Source organism: Podarcis gaigeae, assembly GCF_964106915.1.
Source record: "Podarcis gaigeae genome assembly, chromosome: 17".
NCBI classification, from domain to species: Eukaryota; Metazoa; Chordata; class Lepidosauria; order Squamata; family Lacertidae; genus Podarcis; species Podarcis gaigeae.
In genome coordinates this window covers 4435968-4454772 of record NC_139694.1, presented here as the reverse complement: position 1 = coordinate 4454772, position 18805 = coordinate 4435968, and the positions used below count along the sequence as shown (strand labels likewise).

The 18805-nt window shown below is 43.7% G+C and overlaps 1 protein-coding gene across 1 annotated transcript in view; it reads left to right on the top strand.

Moving 5' to 3' along the window:
* Positions 1-2905: 2905 nt before the first annotated feature.
* The window catches only part of PDE6B (phosphodiesterase 6B), a gene marked incomplete at its 5' end in the record, with an annotated part of 31289 nt that continues 15389 nt past the window's right edge, over positions 2906-18805 (top strand). The window contains 15 exons of the mRNA XM_083720054.1: positions 2906-3367; positions 6660-6812; positions 6928-7017; positions 7289-7429; positions 7700-7774; positions 7857-7921; positions 8346-8412; positions 8744-8791; positions 9522-9671; positions 11374-11517; positions 14052-14117; positions 15300-15446; positions 16335-16442; positions 17045-17154; positions 18419-18506. Coding sequence (XP_083576180.1) covers positions 2906-3367; positions 6660-6812; positions 6928-7017; positions 7289-7429; positions 7700-7774; positions 7857-7921; positions 8346-8412; positions 8744-8791; positions 9522-9671; positions 11374-11517; positions 14052-14117; positions 15300-15446; positions 16335-16442; positions 17045-17154; positions 18419-18506 — 1914 coding nt within the window. The remainder of the gene's footprint in view (positions 3368-6659; positions 6813-6927; positions 7018-7288; positions 7430-7699; positions 7775-7856; positions 7922-8345; positions 8413-8743; positions 8792-9521; positions 9672-11373; positions 11518-14051; positions 14118-15299; positions 15447-16334; positions 16443-17044; positions 17155-18418; positions 18507-18805) is intronic.

Here is an 18805-nt window from a genome sequence, read left to right as displayed (position 1 = left end):
TGATATAACGTATTAAGCAATGTTTGCCACTCCACTTGTAATAGAAGCTAACCACTCTGAATGTGTTACAATATATCCAGTGCTTTTTTTCTGGGGGGACACATACCCCTAAACATTTTGTGAATCTAAGTTGGCCTCATTGAGGGGCAGTATTTCAATATGAGTAGGAAAATGAGAGTACCCCTAAACATTTTTTTAGAAAAAAGCACTGTATATATTTCTCCATACTTCCATGTACAGTGGTACCTCAGGTCACAAACACCTTGGATTACAAACACTTCGAGTTACAAACTCCGCTAACCCGGAAGTAGTACCTCGGGTTGAGAACTTTGCCCCAGGATGAGAATGGAAATTACGCAGCGGTGGCGTGGCGGTGGCAGCGGGAGGCCCCATTAGTGAAAGTGTGCCTCAGGTTAAGAAAGATTTTGGGTTAAGAACAGACCTCCAGAATGAATTAAGTTCATAACCCGAGGTACCACTGTACAGATTAAAGTCAAATCGTATGCCTGTCTTGCTTTCATACCTATAAGGGTTCCCCAATGACTCTCTTCCACAGAGCCCCCCAAATCCCAGGGCCACCACGAGGGTGGGGGGATGCATCTTGTTTCTACCTCATGTGTGTGTAAATACAAGCAGGGCCGTCTTTACCTGGGGGTGCAAGGGGTGCAGGGCACCTGGGTGCCGAATTCTGGGGGACTCCAAGTGCCCACCACTGAAGCCGCCTAAGCTCTTAACTATCTACCTGTTTTGGAAAAAAAAAATATTTTGATCAAGCTAGAAAAACAAAATACATATATACCTAGCTATTACCGAAATGTATACCTACTGTTTCACTAAAGGACTTTCGACTTTGTGTGCTCATTTACCAAAGACGCGCCATGCATGCAAAATTGGGGGGGCTAAACTAAATTTGGGGGTGCTGGGCGGATCTTTGCACCCCGGCGGCACATATGCTAAAGACAGCGCTGAATACACGCCTATGTACAATACAGCATCATGACACATTTTGTCAATTTTCATACTGGAGCTGGTGAGATGCATTTAGAAATGTGCACCATCTTTACAATCTGTTCAGCACTTCAGGGTACAACATATTAAATACTGGGCACAGGTTTAAACTATGGATTATTTGTTTCATAAAATTTATACACCACTTGGTTGCTGTTGTTGTTGTTTTAAGCCCTCAAAGTGGTTTACAAAAAAGACAAAACCATAAAATCAGGAAAAATGTAGAGTGATAATATAGAGCAATTATGTTTTTCTGTTATCTTTTTAAACAAAGGTCCGAACACTGTATTTGCTGTAATTCAGAATGGACAAGAAAGGCTCTCTCTCTCTCTCTCTCTCTCTCTCTCTCTCTCTCTCTCTTTCTCTCTCTCTCTCTCTCTCACACACACACACACGCGCGCGCACACACACACACACACACACACACACTCATAAGCACCCCCAGTGTCGCCAAGATTATGGCCATTATTACAATACACAGGTCACAATTCCCACATAGTGTATTGCTGAACCTCCCCAATGTGCTACAAGGTCATTTTGACAGACACAGCAGCTTCTTGGACCAGTCATTGTACTATGGTGCCATCCAATGGCCAGATCAAGAAATGAAATACTGTGAACAAGACACTGTTCTTATTCTGGGTGCAATGTATGAGCATCATTCCTAAGCAAGAAGTTTCACCTACGAGCCTTTAAACCTCTCTTTCTGTGCACATGTATGAATATGAATATGGGATGGGTTGCACAGGAGCATGATTTTAAATTGACTGTGCATGCTATCTAATGGAGATTTTGCAATTGCATAACTTCACCTTTTGAACGTGGATGTACCTCCCACCCTAATGAACAGTTGCAGCTCACCCAAGTGACCCAGGTGAGAGCCTGCATGGGCTGGAGAGTGTTGTGTGGAAAGTGCTTGATTTTTTTCTGAAGCCACAAGCATGGATTTGAAGAAGTCCTAAGGAACTGGGAATCTGGCTTCCAAAAAATGCATCCATAGTGCTATGATTCTGCTATGATTCTTTGGTTGCTTATCCAAAGTGCATCAAACCTCTAGGCCAGAAATGACTTGAAACATTTTGGTGCTTTGGGCAGCAAATCCAAATTAGTGCCCCCACTAGAAGCTGGTGAGAATATAATAATAAACTAAAAAACTATCAGTTAGCATTTTTATGCTCCCCAAATATGTTAGCCTGATGTGAGCCACTTCACCTCTGTCTAATGGCAAGGCTGGGTGCTTAGCCAATAGGAAAAATACAAGGTTGTCTTTAATGCATGTCCTACTCAGAGTAGACCCATTGAGATTAATAGACATAATGAACTTGGCTGCTCACTATTTAAGTAAGCCTATTCTGAGTAAAACCTAGTTGGAGACAACCCATTATGTCCAACAAATATTTCCTCTTGATGACAATCTGTACCAGTCTGTTTATGGAATATATATGCCTTATTTGATTTCAGGTTTCCAGCATGTCCCTTCTGAGAGCAGGAATAATAAGATATTCACCTGGTTAGCTAAGGATTAGAACGGAGCAGTGTGTGTTTAATTAGGTTTTGGAGAGCTTATTTGACTCTTAAGGACCACTACCAGGGGAGAAAAAATATCACATACATACACAACTTTGAAAATGAGGAAGAGAATAAGGGCAGTGCGTTGCACAAAGCTGTTCCTTCCAAATATGAAAATATAATAACTGATCTTACATCTGCGAAGAGGGGGCTGGGAATTATTTGCGGCTTTGGGACAGGTCATCTAATCTGTTTGCTTGAGAAGATCTGCCCTTCCACATACTCAGCTTGTCGGTGGATAATTACCCCTCACAGATCATTGTCTCCATGTTTTACACCGAGACGATTGTTGTGAAAGGGTAACACCCAGAATCAAAGGAACGGTAACATGAGCATTAACGCAGGTGAAGTTGAAAGATTCCTGGACACCCATCCAGATTTTGCTAGGCAGTATTTTGAGAAGAAAATGGGGAATGGGACCCCGGTTGCCACGACAAATAGCCACCAACGCTTGGAAGAGTTCACTGGGCTGGGCCAGGAGGAGGAGAGCGAAGCGTTTTTTGAGCTGATCCAAGACATGCAGGAAAGCATCAACATGGAGAAGGTCGTCTTCAAGACCCTACGGAGAATCAGTGCCCTGATCCATGCCGACCGGTGCAGCCTCTTCATGTTCAGGCAGCGAAATGGCACCCCTGAGCTTGCAACCCGGCTGTTCAACATTCATAAGGAGAGCGCACTAGAAGAATGCTTGGTAGCCCCAGACTGCGAAATTGTCTTCCCTTTAGACATTGGTGTCGTGGGGCACGTTGCTCAGACCAAGAAGACCATGAACATCCCAGATGTTGGTGAGGTAAGGCTACCAGTTTGTTTGCCAGTTTGTTTCTGGGACCAGTTCAAGGTGCTCTCATTAGTACTATTTAAAGCCCTAAACGCCTTAGGCTAGGGTTACCAGATGTCCCCGTTTCCCCAGGGCAGTCCCCGGATTTGCAAATAAGTCCCCGGACAAATTCCATCCCCGGAATGTCCCCGGATTTCATCTAATGTCCCCGGGAAACACAGTCTCAGCAGCCTGGAGCAGTTGGCTCTGGCTGGCTTCAGGAGCTGCTCGGAAGTCCCCATATGATGTTGGTGCAGGGGCTCTAAGATGCAGCTTCCGGGCTGCCTCCACCTTCCCTGACCCCAGCAACTCAGCTGCGAAGGGAGGCTTCATGCTGCCTATCGGAGCAGCCTCCCAACTCCTACTTGCATGCAAGCAGGGGTGGGGCAGGGATCTCTCCCTTCCCAGCTGAGGGATCCCTGCCCCCTCCTGCTTGCACGCAAGTAGGGATGGGATTGGGGCTGCTACGATGGCCTCGCCACTGCTGCTCTCGGCCCTCCTTCTCCACCTTCCATGCCTGACCCACTGCGCACTGCTCCCCCACCCACTGAAGAACCAACAACTCAGGGGCTGCCCAGGCTCATGGAGAAAGGAGATAGAAGCCTCGGAGGAAGGGGAAATGGGGCGGTTGAGGTCAAGGCGGAGGCCACCCCTCTGCCACTGCCATCGCTGTAGCATCAATGTCCCAAACATGTAGTATTGATTGATTGTGTCCCCGCATTCATTGTAAAACACCTGGCCCCAAATATCTGGAAGACCACCTCCTTCCCTACAGACCTTCTTGGGTGTTAAGAAGAGACCCTTCTCCCTCAGCAGAGGGAGCCCTCTTGTTACTTCTACCACCCTCAGAAGCTCAGGGGTAGCAGTGCCTGGATGAGGGCATTCTCTCTGGCATCTCCTAGGCTATGGAATTCCTTCCCCACGGAGGTATGACTGGCACCTTCATGATATAGTTGCTGAAGATGGACCACTGTACCCTGGCCATTGATACCTGATATATGTGTTTTCAGGATCCACCCTCTTCTTGTTAACTGTGATTTATCTTAACTGTTTTAACATTTAATTTTAAGTTGTTGCGAGTCCCGTCGTGAGTCCTGCTAGTGAAAGGCAGGTAATAAACTGAATCATCACCATCATCATCATGTATCATTTGTTGCTCCGTTGGTGGTAGGCCAATGGATAAGAGTGTACTATTATTTATATTTGAAAAGAGTTATTAATCTGAAATCCCAACAGACCATCAGTGCTATCTAGGATCACTATTAAGCAACTTTTAGAATATATTTTTTTAAAAAAACTCGGTCATTTGCTCATCGCAGATCTATAGGTAGAATAACCAAATAGTCTATCCCACAAATAACCAAAAGCCTATAATACCATGGTATCTTTGTGTTCCCCTTTTCTCCAATCAGTGGAATGTTCTGGGCCGAAATTACTGTATAAACTTCTTTGAAGAAGAGAGCAGTCTAGAATTACAGGGTCCGCAAGACATTATTTACAAGTGTAGAGTTAGAAGAGGAGTTACAGGGGCACAGACACAAGTACACACTAAGGCAGCACTAGCATGCTGCATTAGTATAACGATGTACCCTCCTATAGCCCTAAGATGAAAATAGGGACATTTTCATCTGAGGACTGTTGGAGGTATGTCTGCCCTCTGTGTTTTTAAGCTGTTCTTATATTTATCTGTAAGCTACCTTGAGACCCTGTCGGGGGGGGGAGGTGAGATACAAATAAATATATAGCAATAATAACAAGAATAAATACATAGAATGAAATAAGACTATCTACTCTGTCTAATACATCCCCCTCACAGTCCTTCGCATCCCTCTGCTCTGGCACCTAGGGTTGACTGCCACCCTCGACTCCCGCTGGCCCTCTTCCTTTGAAGCAATTGCACCTCCAGCCCTCCTTTCACCCCACAAGGAGCCCTCATGCCTCCTTCCCAGTGCCCTGCCAGTGGTTCTCCCAGCCAGCGGCCCCTGTCCACTGGTAGGAGAAATTGGGGAGCCCCGGGATCAAGGCAGAAGCCATGACGGTTTTAGTCATTCCAGGGCCATCCTGGCAAAATTGGGACTGTTGGAGGGTATGTTACAACCACCATAGAATTGCAAACCCTGTCTCTTTCCAGAAACGTCTAAGCCAGCCTGCCTTCCAGCTTCAGCGACACGGGTGGCGCTGTGGTCTAAACCACTGAGCCTCTTGGGCTTGCCGATCGGAAGGTTGAGGGTTTGAATCTCCATGACGGAGTGAGCTCCTGTTGCTCTGTCCCAGCTCCTCCTCCTTCGAATCTAGCAGTTTGAAAGCACACCAGTGCAAGTAGATAAAAGGGTTCCATTGCAGCGGGAAGGTAAACAGTGTTTCCATGCGCTCTGCTTTCCATCACGGTGTCCCCTTGTGCCAGAAGCGGTTTAGTCATGCTGGCCACATGACCTGGACAAATGCCAGCACCCTTGGCCTGAAGCAAGATGAGCACTGCAACCCCATAGTCGCCTTTGACTGGACTTAACCATCCAGGGGTCCTTTAACTTTTTTTTTAAAAAAATCCTTTTTACTGTTCAACTATTTCACCTGCAGTTTGCATTCAGACAAAATTTGTTTGAGCCCCCACCTCACCCAGCAGGTAGGTGTGACCTGAATCATTGATCCCGTCAATAGTCAATCAGCTGTCCGCCTTGAGAAAAGAAGCTTCAAAATAGGACAGTCTGGTTGCACCAGGTCAAAGATCTGTTATGATTTCAGTATAATTTACTTATTGTATATGTTCTGTGATGAATGGAATGTAGAAAGGCTAGCCTATCACAGACATCTCTACAGCCAGTTGGGTTAGTTCAAAGTTATAGTCTGCTTAATTTTGTAATTTTGTATTTACCACACATCTGTCCCTCAACCTTCTGGAGTGGATTTAGGAGGTGGGGGCTGCAAGAGGGAGGGGGAATCACTCAAAATTGCTTACCTACTCTTCTGTTGATGAGAGCCTTACTATCAGCTAAGCGACACTGTCGGATATAATTGAAGGTTTTTGAAATAAGTGAAAATCCAGTATTACTGGAGCTCATTTCTAAGACTTTGTAAGCTTTCAGAAAACAAGTTGATGTCTAAACTGTTGTGATGGGCAAGTTAGAATTGTTCATTTTGCTGTGTGTTTTTCTGCTACTTTTAAGGTATTTGTGCATCATGTCATTTCTCTCTTACTCATTTTGAAAAACCTGAAATATAAATGTTTGTAAAAAAAATAATTGTAATTTTTAATTAAAATTAACAGTGTGACCATTTTAGTACTTTTGTTGATGAACTCACCGACTACACCACAAGGAACATCCTTGCAACCCCAATCATGAATGGTAAAGACGTGGTTGCTGTGATCATGGCAGTGAATAAAGTCGGAGGTCCATTCTTCAGCAGCGCAGATGAAAGTGTAAGTGTGAATACAACTTGTTAGGGAGAATCTCCTTGCCCATTAACACTGCCTATAAGCATTATAGCATCGCCACACCTTGTTGAACTGATTGAAGCTTTCTTAATGTTCCCAGATTTTCCTGAAGTACCTCAGTTTTGCCTCTTTGAACCTGAAAATTTATCATCTGAGCTACCTTCACAACTGTGAAACTCGAAGAGGTCAGGTAAGGAAAAAAATATTTCTGAACGCAAGGTGTCTTTCCCCCACTCAGCCTAAACCTTCTTTAGATAAATAGCAACTACTGTTTCTGCCCCTAATTTACCCGGTTTTCTTCTCCTATTCCTGCTTGTCTGAGGATGAGGGCCAATATTTTTTAAAGTCAAAAGCTGACATATTTATTTCCTGCACACATACACAGCTTGAAATTTTAATTAGTGCTCCTGGAATCTGCTATGTTGTCAAATCAACTAACATGTCGATTTGCTGTTCTGCAGGTTTTGCTGTGGTCAGCCAATAAGGTATTTGAGGAACTGACTGACATTGAAAGGCAATTCCACAAATCGTTTTACACAGTGAGAGCATATTTGAATTGTGACAGGTATTCTGTAGGCCTTCTGGATATGAGCAAAGAAAAGGTAAGCTAAGTTTCTAAGATTTTTTAGTAAGAGTGGTAGAGAGCATGCTTTGCATGGAAAAGGAACCTAGTCCAGTCCTTGGCATCTCCAAAATTGTATTCAGTGTATATACCTCCTCCTCCTCCTCCTCCTCCTCCTCCTCCTCCTTCTTTGTAATAATGTCACACCTGGACATATTTAAATCATGGGAGGCATTCACTTTTTGTTTTGTTTTTTGTCTTCATATGGCCAAAACTGACCTTCTGTAATAATATTTATCTCCCTTTCCAGGAATTCTTTGATTTGTGGCCAGTTCTAATGGGTGAAATTCCCCCTTACTCAGGACCTCGGACTCCAGATGGCAGAGTAGGTCTTGAAACTGACAATAAATGTCTCATTTCACCACTTGGTTACTTGCTATGAATTCCCATTTCTGTTCTATTTGTAGGAGATCATCTTTTATAAAGTCATTGATTATATCTTACATGGAAAGGAGGAAATCAAAGTCATCCCGTAAGTAAAAAAGAAATGACCTCATGGGCAGTGCAAAACTATTAAAAGTACAGGAGCCTTGTTCTCTTTTTTATCTGGCCACCCCACAACTGTCCCAGGAATAGTGGGACACACCATTTTTTCCACACAAGAGAACAGCAGTCATTTTGGGTTCTGCAATCTCTCTGAGAAAAGAACACCGGGGGGGGGGGGGCTGCGATCTCGTGGGTCGTGTCACTCACCTGTGAACGTTGCCCAGAAAACATGCAACCCAGTTTTGGGACTGGATGTGTTGGAGGGTATGAAATGTTAGAAGTGAAAGCACCAGGAGGCTGGAATTGCAGTGAAGTTCTTTAAGAATTTCAGCACGAGTAATTTAAGTGTGTTCTGTTTGTAGCTAATCCTAATTTGATCAATATTTTTGTTTATTTTCCTTTCCATTTAGAAATCCTAAGCCAGATCACTGGGCATTGGTTAGTGGCCTTCCAACATACGTTGCAGAAACTGGTTTCGTAAGTATTTACATTAGCATATTTCCATGATTCATCAAGACAACGTTGGCCAAGAGCTAAAGAACCATGGGACCAAGAGACTTCCATATGACCAAGAGAGCTTTGGACTGGTTCTTCTCAAACAGCCCTGTGCCACATAGCAAGTAGCCATCTTGAAATGAAGGATAGTTTCAAAAGTAGTTTGTGCTATGAGCTGGAGGTTGTGCAAGACCTCGGGTGGTCTTGGTGGGGAGGGCTTGGGATCAGATGGCTTAAATAATTATACTTTAGATTTAATTAACAGCATGTAAAAAATACAGATGGAAACTAAACATTTCTACATTTTTTAAAGATTTGCAACATTATGGATGCAGCTTCGGATGAGATGTTTACATTTCAGGTACTGTAAGTGTGTGTGATGGTTTTCGTTGCTGCCTCCTGTATAATGTTGCAATCCTCTATCCATAGTTCTTCAGGCACTCTGTCCACCAAATCTAAACCCTTAAACCTGTTCCTCACTTCCACTGTGTATTCATAAGGGATTTGATTTAGATTGTATCTTACCGGCCCAGTGGGTTTTCCTACTTTCTTCAGTTTAAGCTTGAATTTTGCTATAAGAAGCTGATGATCTGAGCCACGGTCAGCTCCAGGTCTTGTTTTTGCTGACTGTATAGAGCTTCTCCATCTTTGGCTGCAGAGAATATAATCAATCTGATTTCGATGCTGCCCATCTGGTGATGTCGATGTGTAGAGTCGTCTCTTGTGTTGTTGGAAAAGAGTGTTTGTGATGACCAGCTTGTTCTCTTGGCAGAACTCTATTAGCCTTTCCCTGCTTCGTTTTAGTGCTCTGGTCCATGGGGTCACGAAGAGTCGGACACGACTAAATGACTAAACAACAACAATAACGTGTGTGATTGCAGCTGTTCATGAGGGGTCCCCCATTGGTGTATCTTGGGAAGAAGGAATGAATGCTAAATCCATTTAAGTTTGTAGTGCAGAGCTATACCCCTAGCTTAAATATGGTACTGTCCATACGACATCCTCCTTTACCTTGGGTGAATAATAATATCACTATTATATTGGGACAATGTGCAATTTATAGTGACACATACTTCGTATGTTGCTTTAAGGAAAGTCCTGTTGATGAGTCAGGGTGGATCATCAAAAATGTTCTCTCCATGCCAATAGTCAACAAAAAGGAAGAGATTGTTGGTGTAGCCACCTTTTACAACAGAAAAGATGGGAAGCCCTTTGATGAACAGGATGAAACACTGATGGAGGTGGGTTTCTTTATTGGAGCTGGAATTGAAAACAGATGTTCTTTTGCCCCATCTTTTTGTGCCTGCCAAACAGCTGTGCCACGCTTATGATAATATTTTATTCTCTTGTTAATTATGCTGTTTCAAATGTGCATTTTATATTTGACTTCACTTAGCAATTTTTTGTGGGTTTTTTAAAAAAGTTTTTGTTAACTTTGTTTGTGTTAAATATGTATTCTGCAGTTGACCTCCTTTGTAATGTTTTCTTTTGAAATATTTAAGATAATATTTTAGTTTTCCGTTAATTATGTTGCTTTGACAGATTGGTTTATTGATATTTTATTGGTGTTTTAGTATGCTGTAAACCGCTTTGAGATTTTTCTTAAAAATATAAACTGGTGTAGAAATGAAATAAATAACAATAATAATAATAATAATAATAGACAGGTGATTGCAAAATACTAACACAATTCTGCTATAAACCAACAGAGTTAATCTTGTACTAGCCTTAGGTTCCTACTCTATGCAGTATGCAAATAAATAGCTACCTGATGTATGGAGCTAGCCTCCATTTCTTAAATGGTTGGTCTCCACTTCTTATTTTTATGCTACTTCCACCAGTACCCAGCTCTGCTACAAATCCATTTTACCTACAAGTTGTATGTCTCTCACACACCTTTAGGCCACTCTTGAAATGGCTTCCTGTACCCTACTGTGCTCATTTAAACCTCCCCCTTGACTTGAGATAGTTACTGATTCTCCCCAGCTATTGTATTATCTTTTGCTTTTTCTGGCTCCTCTTCTCTTTGATTGTCTACAATTAAACTTTGTTCTAAATCCATGGTTTTATGTGCATTCCCCTTAGCTTCTTCTGCATATCGCCTTCAAAAAGTCATCAAAATAGCCTTCACCAACTAGTATGTGTTTGGACTGAGTTGCCGAACAACATCTGGAGAGCACTGGGTTGGCAAAAGATGCTCTAAAGCCTTATCTCTTTCTTCTTAGACTGTATCATTCAGAGGCGGATTTAGGGCTGCACAACCAGTTCCCCCACACAGGGTGCAGGCAACTTTTCCCTTGTGAGAAAATCCTATTCGGAATAAGGGAATTTCCCTTAAAAAAGGGGAAACGTTGACAGCTATGGGTGCAGGAGCCAAGGGGGCATCTTCCTGCCTTCTTCCCAAAGGCTAGTAAATGTTGGGCTTTGGGAAGAAGGCCTGAGGGCTCTGACAGGGTCCTCGGGTCCTCTTGTCTCCTTCCCAACGCCTAGGTAGCGCTTGCCTAGCTTTGGGAAGGAAGCAAGAGGGCTCTAGGACCCTGCGCCTCCCTCCCAAAGCCCAGCGCCTCCCTCACCAGGCTGTGAGAAAGCAACTTTGGGTTGGTGGGGGGGAGCATCAAATTTTGGCCGGCACCATATTACCAAGGTCCACCTCGGTATCATTCCCTCCAGTAATGGGTTTGTAATTTAATTTAATTTTTTTACAGCATTTTTGTTTTTAAAATTATGATACTGCTAGTCTGTTTTTAACCTGTGGTGTTAGCCACCTTGACCATTTCCTTGACTGTAGGAAGGCGGAATAAAAATCCTAGTAATAGTTAATAAACATATACATATCACCACCGTATTAGTACTGTTCTTTAAGAGACATCACTGAGATATGGGAGAGGAAGAAGGGCCAACTCCTGTGCAGCTGTAATAGTAACTTTTGTTTTATTTTCCAAGTCTTTGACACAGTTCCTTGGCTGGTCTGTGCTCAATACTGATACCTACGATAAGATGAACAAGCTGGAGAATCGAAAGGATATCGCACAGGACATGGTGCTCTACCATGTGCAATGCGACAAGAATGAAATGCAAGCAATACTGGTATGGTTTTTAAAGCCCTTGGTTTCCCCCCCCCCTCACTCCAAAACCACTTGTTAATATTTTAAACATTCAAATCCAGGCTTCTCCCCATTTCGACTGTTGCCAATCAGTTGAAATTAGTGTTCTAGGACTCACACAACCATGAGCCCTGATATCTTGCAACCACATGCCAAATAGCCAAGTAACACACAAATATGTGTAATAAAGGCCCAACAGATTTTTGTTTTGGTTTTTTCACTGGAAAGCAGCATCAGAAGCCTGCGGTTTTGAGCAGAGTAGGGGGAAGTGGAAATGGCTGCGCCTTTCATGTTTGCCGCTCTCCCCACAAACTGCTTTGCCCCCCAGCCACCTGGGTTCTAGATCATAGCTGTCAACCGTCCCTTATTTGGCGGGAAACTCCCTTATCCCAGCGCCGTGTCCCACTGCTGTCCCTTACTGATGATGTCCCTTAAATTTCCCGGGTTTCATGCTTGCCCTGCTCAGGAGGGAAGGAGCGGCTCGGGGTCCCCCACCGCAAGAGAATGTGCATGAGCTGCCGCTTCCCCGTGTCTCCCTTTTCCCCCTCAGGGGTGCGTTGTGAGGAGACGGGTGGCGGCGGGCAGGCGGCCAGGCAGCCCCTCTCTTGCAAGACTTCTGCCACGCTGCCAGCGACAACCGCCTCATGCCAGGTGGCATGGGCAAGAGGCTCTCTCCCTCCCTCTCAGGTGGGGAAGGGCTGATGGAACTCCTCGCTCCAAGACTATGGCAGCCCCGACGTGCTGCTTAGCATCCCCTCCAGCCAGTGCAGCATCTTAATGTAGTGATTTCCCCCTCTGCACCCCTTTCATAACTCTGTTTTTATAAATCACTTGTCCATCCATAGTTCAAATTTTTACTACAAGTTTTCTGTCAATCCTACCAATGTATGTAACTCTTTACAATAGCTCTTCAACTAAATTATAAACTTCCCCCATTTTTTATTAAAGAGGTCCTCTTCCTGGTTTCGAATTCTGCCTGTAAGCTTTGCCATCTCGATGTCGTTCATCAGTTTTGTCTGCCCCTCTTCTTTGGTGGGAGTTGTAGATCCTTAGGATCATCTAGTCCAACCCCCTGCAAAACACAGTCAGTGGCAGCCAAAGCAGCATGGCTCCATCAGTGCCGGATTTCTGTTTAAGCTAAGCCAAAATCCCTTATTTTGGCTGTTGATCCCTTATTTTTGAGGCTGCTGGTCCCTTATTCTCAAATCTGTAAGTTGACCGCTATGTTGTAGAAGCATGTCTACCTTTCCCTAGAACCCTGACATGGGGAAGGCATCTTGGGTGGCCAATTTTGAGTGAGAAAATGTTTGGTGGAGAAAGGGATAAACAACAAGCCCTCCTCCCCGCCACTCCTCCATTCAAAGTGTTCAGGCTTATGAGGCTGCTTTTCAATTATGTGTAATTTACCCCTTGAAAAGATTATTTGCTTCAATGTTGCAGATGGAAGGATTGAATATACTTCCCAAGTAGAGATGAGGAAGACATGGAGAGGGAGAGAGGGCACCTTTGTAATAATTTGGATGTTTAAATTGCTTTTAAAGGGTTACATAAGTTTGCATGAGGAAGAGTTGTCAAGTCTCACTCTTTAAAGGTAAAGGTAAAGGGAACCCTGACCATTAGGTCCAGTCGTGGCAGACTCTGGGGTTGCAGCGCTCAACTCGCTTTATTGGCTGAGGGAGCTGGCGTACAGCTTCCGGGTCATGTGGCCAGCATGACTAAGCTGCTTCTGGTGAACCAGAGCAGCGCACGGAAACACCGTTTACCTTCCCATCAGAGCAGTACCTATTTATCTACTTGCACTTTGATGTGCTTTTGAACTGCTAGGTTGGCAGGAGCAGGGACCGAGCAGCGGGAGCTCACCCCGTCGAGGGGATTCGAACCACCGAGCTTCTGATCGGCAAGTCCTAGGCTCTGTGGTTTAACCCACAGCGCCACCCGCATCCCATTTTAAAGTACAGTAAGCACCTTTAAATATATATACTTTAAAACCCAAATATGTCTGTGCACAGAGAAAGTTGGTCTCTGTGACTGTGTACGCATTTCCATTTACTCCAGCTCCACTGCCCTCCCACTGCTGTGGACACATTAAGTTTGAAGCTGTGGACACATGATGTTAGCCACAATCCATATTTATCCTGTTGTTGCTTGAGAATGGCTCCTGTCTTATGCGTTTTCCCTCAAACCTTCTGATTTGAAAATGTAAGCCACATTCACTTCACAGTTCAGCTGAGGTGTGTACATTTGAGACAGCTGCTGCTTATGCTCAGTGAGCTACTTCCTGAGTAGGAGTTCAGGGAGTCTTACAGGCACAGGGAAAACTAATGTGTACATTAGCCTTTGCATGAGTGGTATTTCAGACACTTGTCAGTAGGTGCCAGAATGACATTTGCTCAGCAGCCTCACACACTCTGTCACCAGTAGCATCCTTGTAGCATTAGATCTGCCTTCGGCACCAAAACGTCTTGGCCCATCTCTGAGTGTTGTCAGCCATAATTCAACTTGTATATGTCTCCACAGCCGACACGACAGAAACTTGGGAAAGAGGTTGCTGAGTGTGATGAGGAAGAGTTGACTGCAGTTCTAGTGAGTGTCCACATGACTTGTTCTGGGTTAATACCCTTCTTTTGAAATTTCACAGTTAAACTTTCTCCCCTGCCAAAGTCATACAACGGAGATTATAATATAATCAAGGGAAACATCTCCCCCAGCACAGCTGGGTGTGCAGGGTGTATCAGCAGAGTCCAATATCAAAGAATATGATTAATACTATTGGGATGGACAATAAATGGCAAAAGTGGTGTTGTCTTCCAGCCCAGCTCCTGGCAGCTGGTCAATTTTTATGGTGCAGCTTTTACATATAAAAAAGCAAATTTGATTTTTAGTGTGGGATTTCCCCAACCAGCTCTGTCAGCAGAAGGACTTCTGCTTGCTTCCTCCCCTCAAAAAACCCTCAAAAATTGGCTTGGGGGATCTGGAAGAATCCCCAAAACACTGTGGGGGGAGAGGGGAGGGTGTGTTGTTCTGTCTTGCAAGATTGAATGCTTGTGCAGATGGAACGATTGGAAGAACGCAACACTGAATTCCACCTGTAAAAAAAGAATAGAAGGGAGGGAGAGCTGTTCCTTACTTTAATGTTACTTCTTGGTTAAGTGTTGGTTTTATTATCAATCTTTTTCACTCACTTGGAGGTTGTGTTGTGTAGAAAATCACACACTTTGGGCTCCTAAGAATACAGGGTAACTAAACTTTCAGTAGCTACTTCAGTTGCTGGAATCTCTGAATAAACCAAAAGTGGTATTCACACAAAATCTTAAAACAGGAAAGCGGAATGAGTGATATTGCTTAGATCCCAAGACCAGTTTGACTCAGGCTATTAGTATTGTATTAATCTCAGGCTATCTTAGTATTGTATATATTTATTAATGAAATTTGTGCAACAAATGTTATTTGCGCAACCCCATAACAAAGTTCTCTAAGCAGCCTACGAGAAATAGCCATTGGCCGAAAGAGAAGATAATCTTTGGCAATTGATTTAGCTCCTTTGTATAAGCAAAATTTGCCCTCCACAGCAGTAAGCAGCGCCAACACAAATATTATTGTGCTGATCACATATGGGCGCATAAAAATATGGGCGCATAAAATATGGGCGCATAAAAATAATTAGCTCAGCAGCCGCAGTTTGGGAGATTTTTGAGAAATGCTTGGTACTTGGTCAGTGGGACTTGCACTATTTCAACCAATGCTGCAACTCTCCCCCTGCTCCAGAAAGAACAACTTCCAGATCCTGCACAATTTGAGATCTACGATTTCCACTTTTCTGATTTGGAATGGACTGAACTCGACCTTGTGAAATGTGGCATTCAGATGTATTATGAACTTGGAGTGGTGAAAAAATTCCAAATTCCACAGGAGGTAAGTGACAACTTTAATCTGTCAGCTAATTCTCTCAGTTGTCCACATGACATTTCCGAGCACAATTCAAAGTGTTGGTGCTGACCTTTAAAGCCCTAAACGGCCTCCGTCCAGTATACCTGAAGGAGCGTCTCCACCCCCATCGTTCTACCCAGACACTGAATCCAGCTCCGAGGGCCTTCTGGCGGTTCCCTCACTGCAAGAAGCCAGGTTACAGGGAACCAGGCAGAGGGCCTTCTCGGTAGTGGCACCTGCCCTGTGGAACGCCCTCCCACCAGATGTCAAAGAGAACAACAACTACCAGACTTTTAGAAGACATCTGAAGGCAGCCCTGTTTAGGAAAGCTTTTGATGTTTGATGTATTAGAGTATTTTAATATTTTTTTGGAAGCTGCCCAGAGTATTATTATTATTATTAGGATATTGTATACTGCATATATTTTCCTTTGACCTGTTGTTTGTCTGTAACATATTTTGGTCCCTTAACTATTAAATCCTGATTGATTGACTGGCATCTACCCACTTCTCCCAAGCTGCAGAAAATCCATCAGACAGCAGCAGCAGCAGCAACCTGCACAAGGAACCCACACTTGGGTAGAGACTTGCAGCCATTTGGGGGCTGCGATTCTTTCCTCTGAGACCTGATGTGCCCCAAAATTTTTGCAATTAGAACATCTGAGGTCTAGGGAAAACTTGTATATACTGTTCATTTAATTTATTGCAATGAAAACTTTGCTTAGCAGGCAGATTCCAAAAATACTCCAGAAAGTGAGCCAGTGGTTTGTTTGTTTGTTTGTGAGCCCCCATCCCCATTTTATGACAACTATCTCATCTGTTTCTGGCTGCAGAGTTTTCAAAACCTGCGCTTACTAAAGTTCTGTTTTCCCAGGTCCTGGTGAGGTTCATATATTCCGTCAGCAAGGGTTATAGAAGGATCACCTATCACAACTGGCGCCATGGCTTCAATGTTGCGCAAACCATGTTCACACTTCTCATGGTATGTCGGTCTTTACTGATGTTTTTCCTTCCCAAGATGCTGTTTCAGCTGAGATCAACTGCCCTCTCTTTACATGACTTTTATCCTCCCATCGCCTTGACTTAGACTGCCTTTGTCCTTAAATGAACAAAGAAGAAGTCTTACTGCAGGAAGAGTTATCAGCCTTTTCTGATGGTTTGCATAAGAGACTGTTTGTCTGTTTTTGCAGAATTTTAATCCCACTCTTCAGCCCCAGAAGTTCAAATTTTAGTTCTGTATCTGCCTAGTAGAATAGGTTTTTGACTACAGTGGTACCTTGGGTTACATACGCTTCAGGTTACATACGCTTCAGGTTACAGACTCCGCTAACCCAGAAATAGTACCTCGGGTTAAGAACTTTGCTTCAGGATGAGAACAGAATTGTGCTCCGGTGGCGCAGCGGCAGTGGGAGGCCCCATTAGCTAAAGTGGTGCTTCAGGTTAAGAACAGTTTCAGGTTAAGAACAGACCTCCGGAACGAATTAAGTACGTAGCCCGAGGTACCACTGTACTAGTAAGTAGCAATGCCAAGTGAATTTTCTACTAGAAGCACTAATCAAAATCTGTGATCCTTACACGGTGTAGACAGGCAATCTGAAACAGTACTACACAGATCTTGAAGCACTTGCAATGGTGACTGCTGCTTTGTGTCATGATATTGACCATCGAGGGACCAACAATCTTTATCAGATGAAGTAGGTTCTATTGTGCTGGTGTTTGATGTGTGTGAGGTTTTTAAAGTATGCAAAGTCTAGCTAGCTTTCAAAGAATTTCAAATATTTGTGTTAATTCTTTACTGTCTGCAGTTTTAGATATGATTTTATTGTTCCTAATTGATATACCTTTCTGTTGATTGTTGTTGTTGTAAATTGTTGTAAACCTCTCTGGAATTAACAATGAAGCATAGTATGAAAGTGTGTTGAGAAGAATACATCTATCATAGCTCAAGGGCACAGTTTCAGCTGGCCAGATGGAAGGAGGTGAAGTGTAGTTGGGTTCCCATCAGTGATAACAGCAAAGAACCTTTATTGAACTAACAGAACTGGACAACAGGGGCAAAGCAACTGTTTATATACATTTCTGAAGGCCTTGGCCACTCCCACTCCCAAAGTGATTGGCTGTCTAAACTTCCAAGCTGCAAATCATGACTCAGAGTTTAAGGGCCAATGGCAAAGGCCCAAATCCTGAAATGTTCTGTGATTGGATAAGGTAAAGATAAAGGGACCCATGATCATTAGGTCCAGTCGTGACCAACCCTGGGGTTGCGGCGCTCATCTCGCTTTATTGGCTGAGGGAGCCGGCGTACAGTTTCCGGGTCATGTGGCCAGCATGACTAAGCCACTTCTGGCGAACCAGAGCAGCACACAGAAAAATGCCGTTACCTATTTATCTACTTGCACTTTGACGTGCTTTCGAACTGCTAGGTTGGCAGGAGCTGGGACCGAGCAACGAGAGCTCACCCCGTTGCGGGGATTCAAACTACCAACCTTCTGATTGGCAAGCCCCTGTCTCTGTGGTTTAACCCACAGCGCCACCCGCATCCCTCTGTGATTGGATACCATGTATCAAATCAGAACACAGGAGCTCAGAATCCTTAGTCCAGACTCAAGCTCAGGCAGACACAGACCACTGAATACATAACAGGAGGCGTGGGGAGATTGTTCAGCTGCTGTTCTGTGGGTTCTGCTCACTGAGCCAATTTGGGAGGGAAACCCCATTGCTCAAGCAGACGTCCCTGCACGGGCTTCCACTGACAGTATTTTGGCTCGTGGCACATAACTTTCACTGTCAAGCTCTTATTGAAAAGAGCTTAAACTCACAGTTTAAGAAACGAAAAGATCTGGTTGCTATTTTTGTTTTGTTTCTCCAGTCCAAAAGTAACATTTCGCATACTAAGCTTTGCTTTTTGTTTCTAACTATCCCCTTTCAATTTTGTCCTTCGGAAATATTTCCTAACAGATCACAACACGCGTTAGCCAAACTTCATGGTTCATCAATTCTAGAGAGACACCACTTGGAATTTGGCAAGTTTCTACTCTCAGAAGAGGTTTGTGGTCCATACTTTTCATACCGCATATTAGGAGAAATGCTGATTAGATTTCACATAGGTTTTTTTGTTTTTTAAACTACAGACTGATGTGGAAATCAGGAGAGCTGAACTTAACAGTGGGGAAATGAGAAACCAAGAGAAACCAAAACTGACAGATTTCTCTCTATGCGAGACAAAGTATTAGGGGGAAAGATGTAGATACAGTGGTGCCTCGCAAGACGAAATTAATCTGTTCCGTGAGGCTCTTCGTATAGCGGTTTTTTCGTCTTGCGAAGCAAGCCCATTGACAGTTTAGC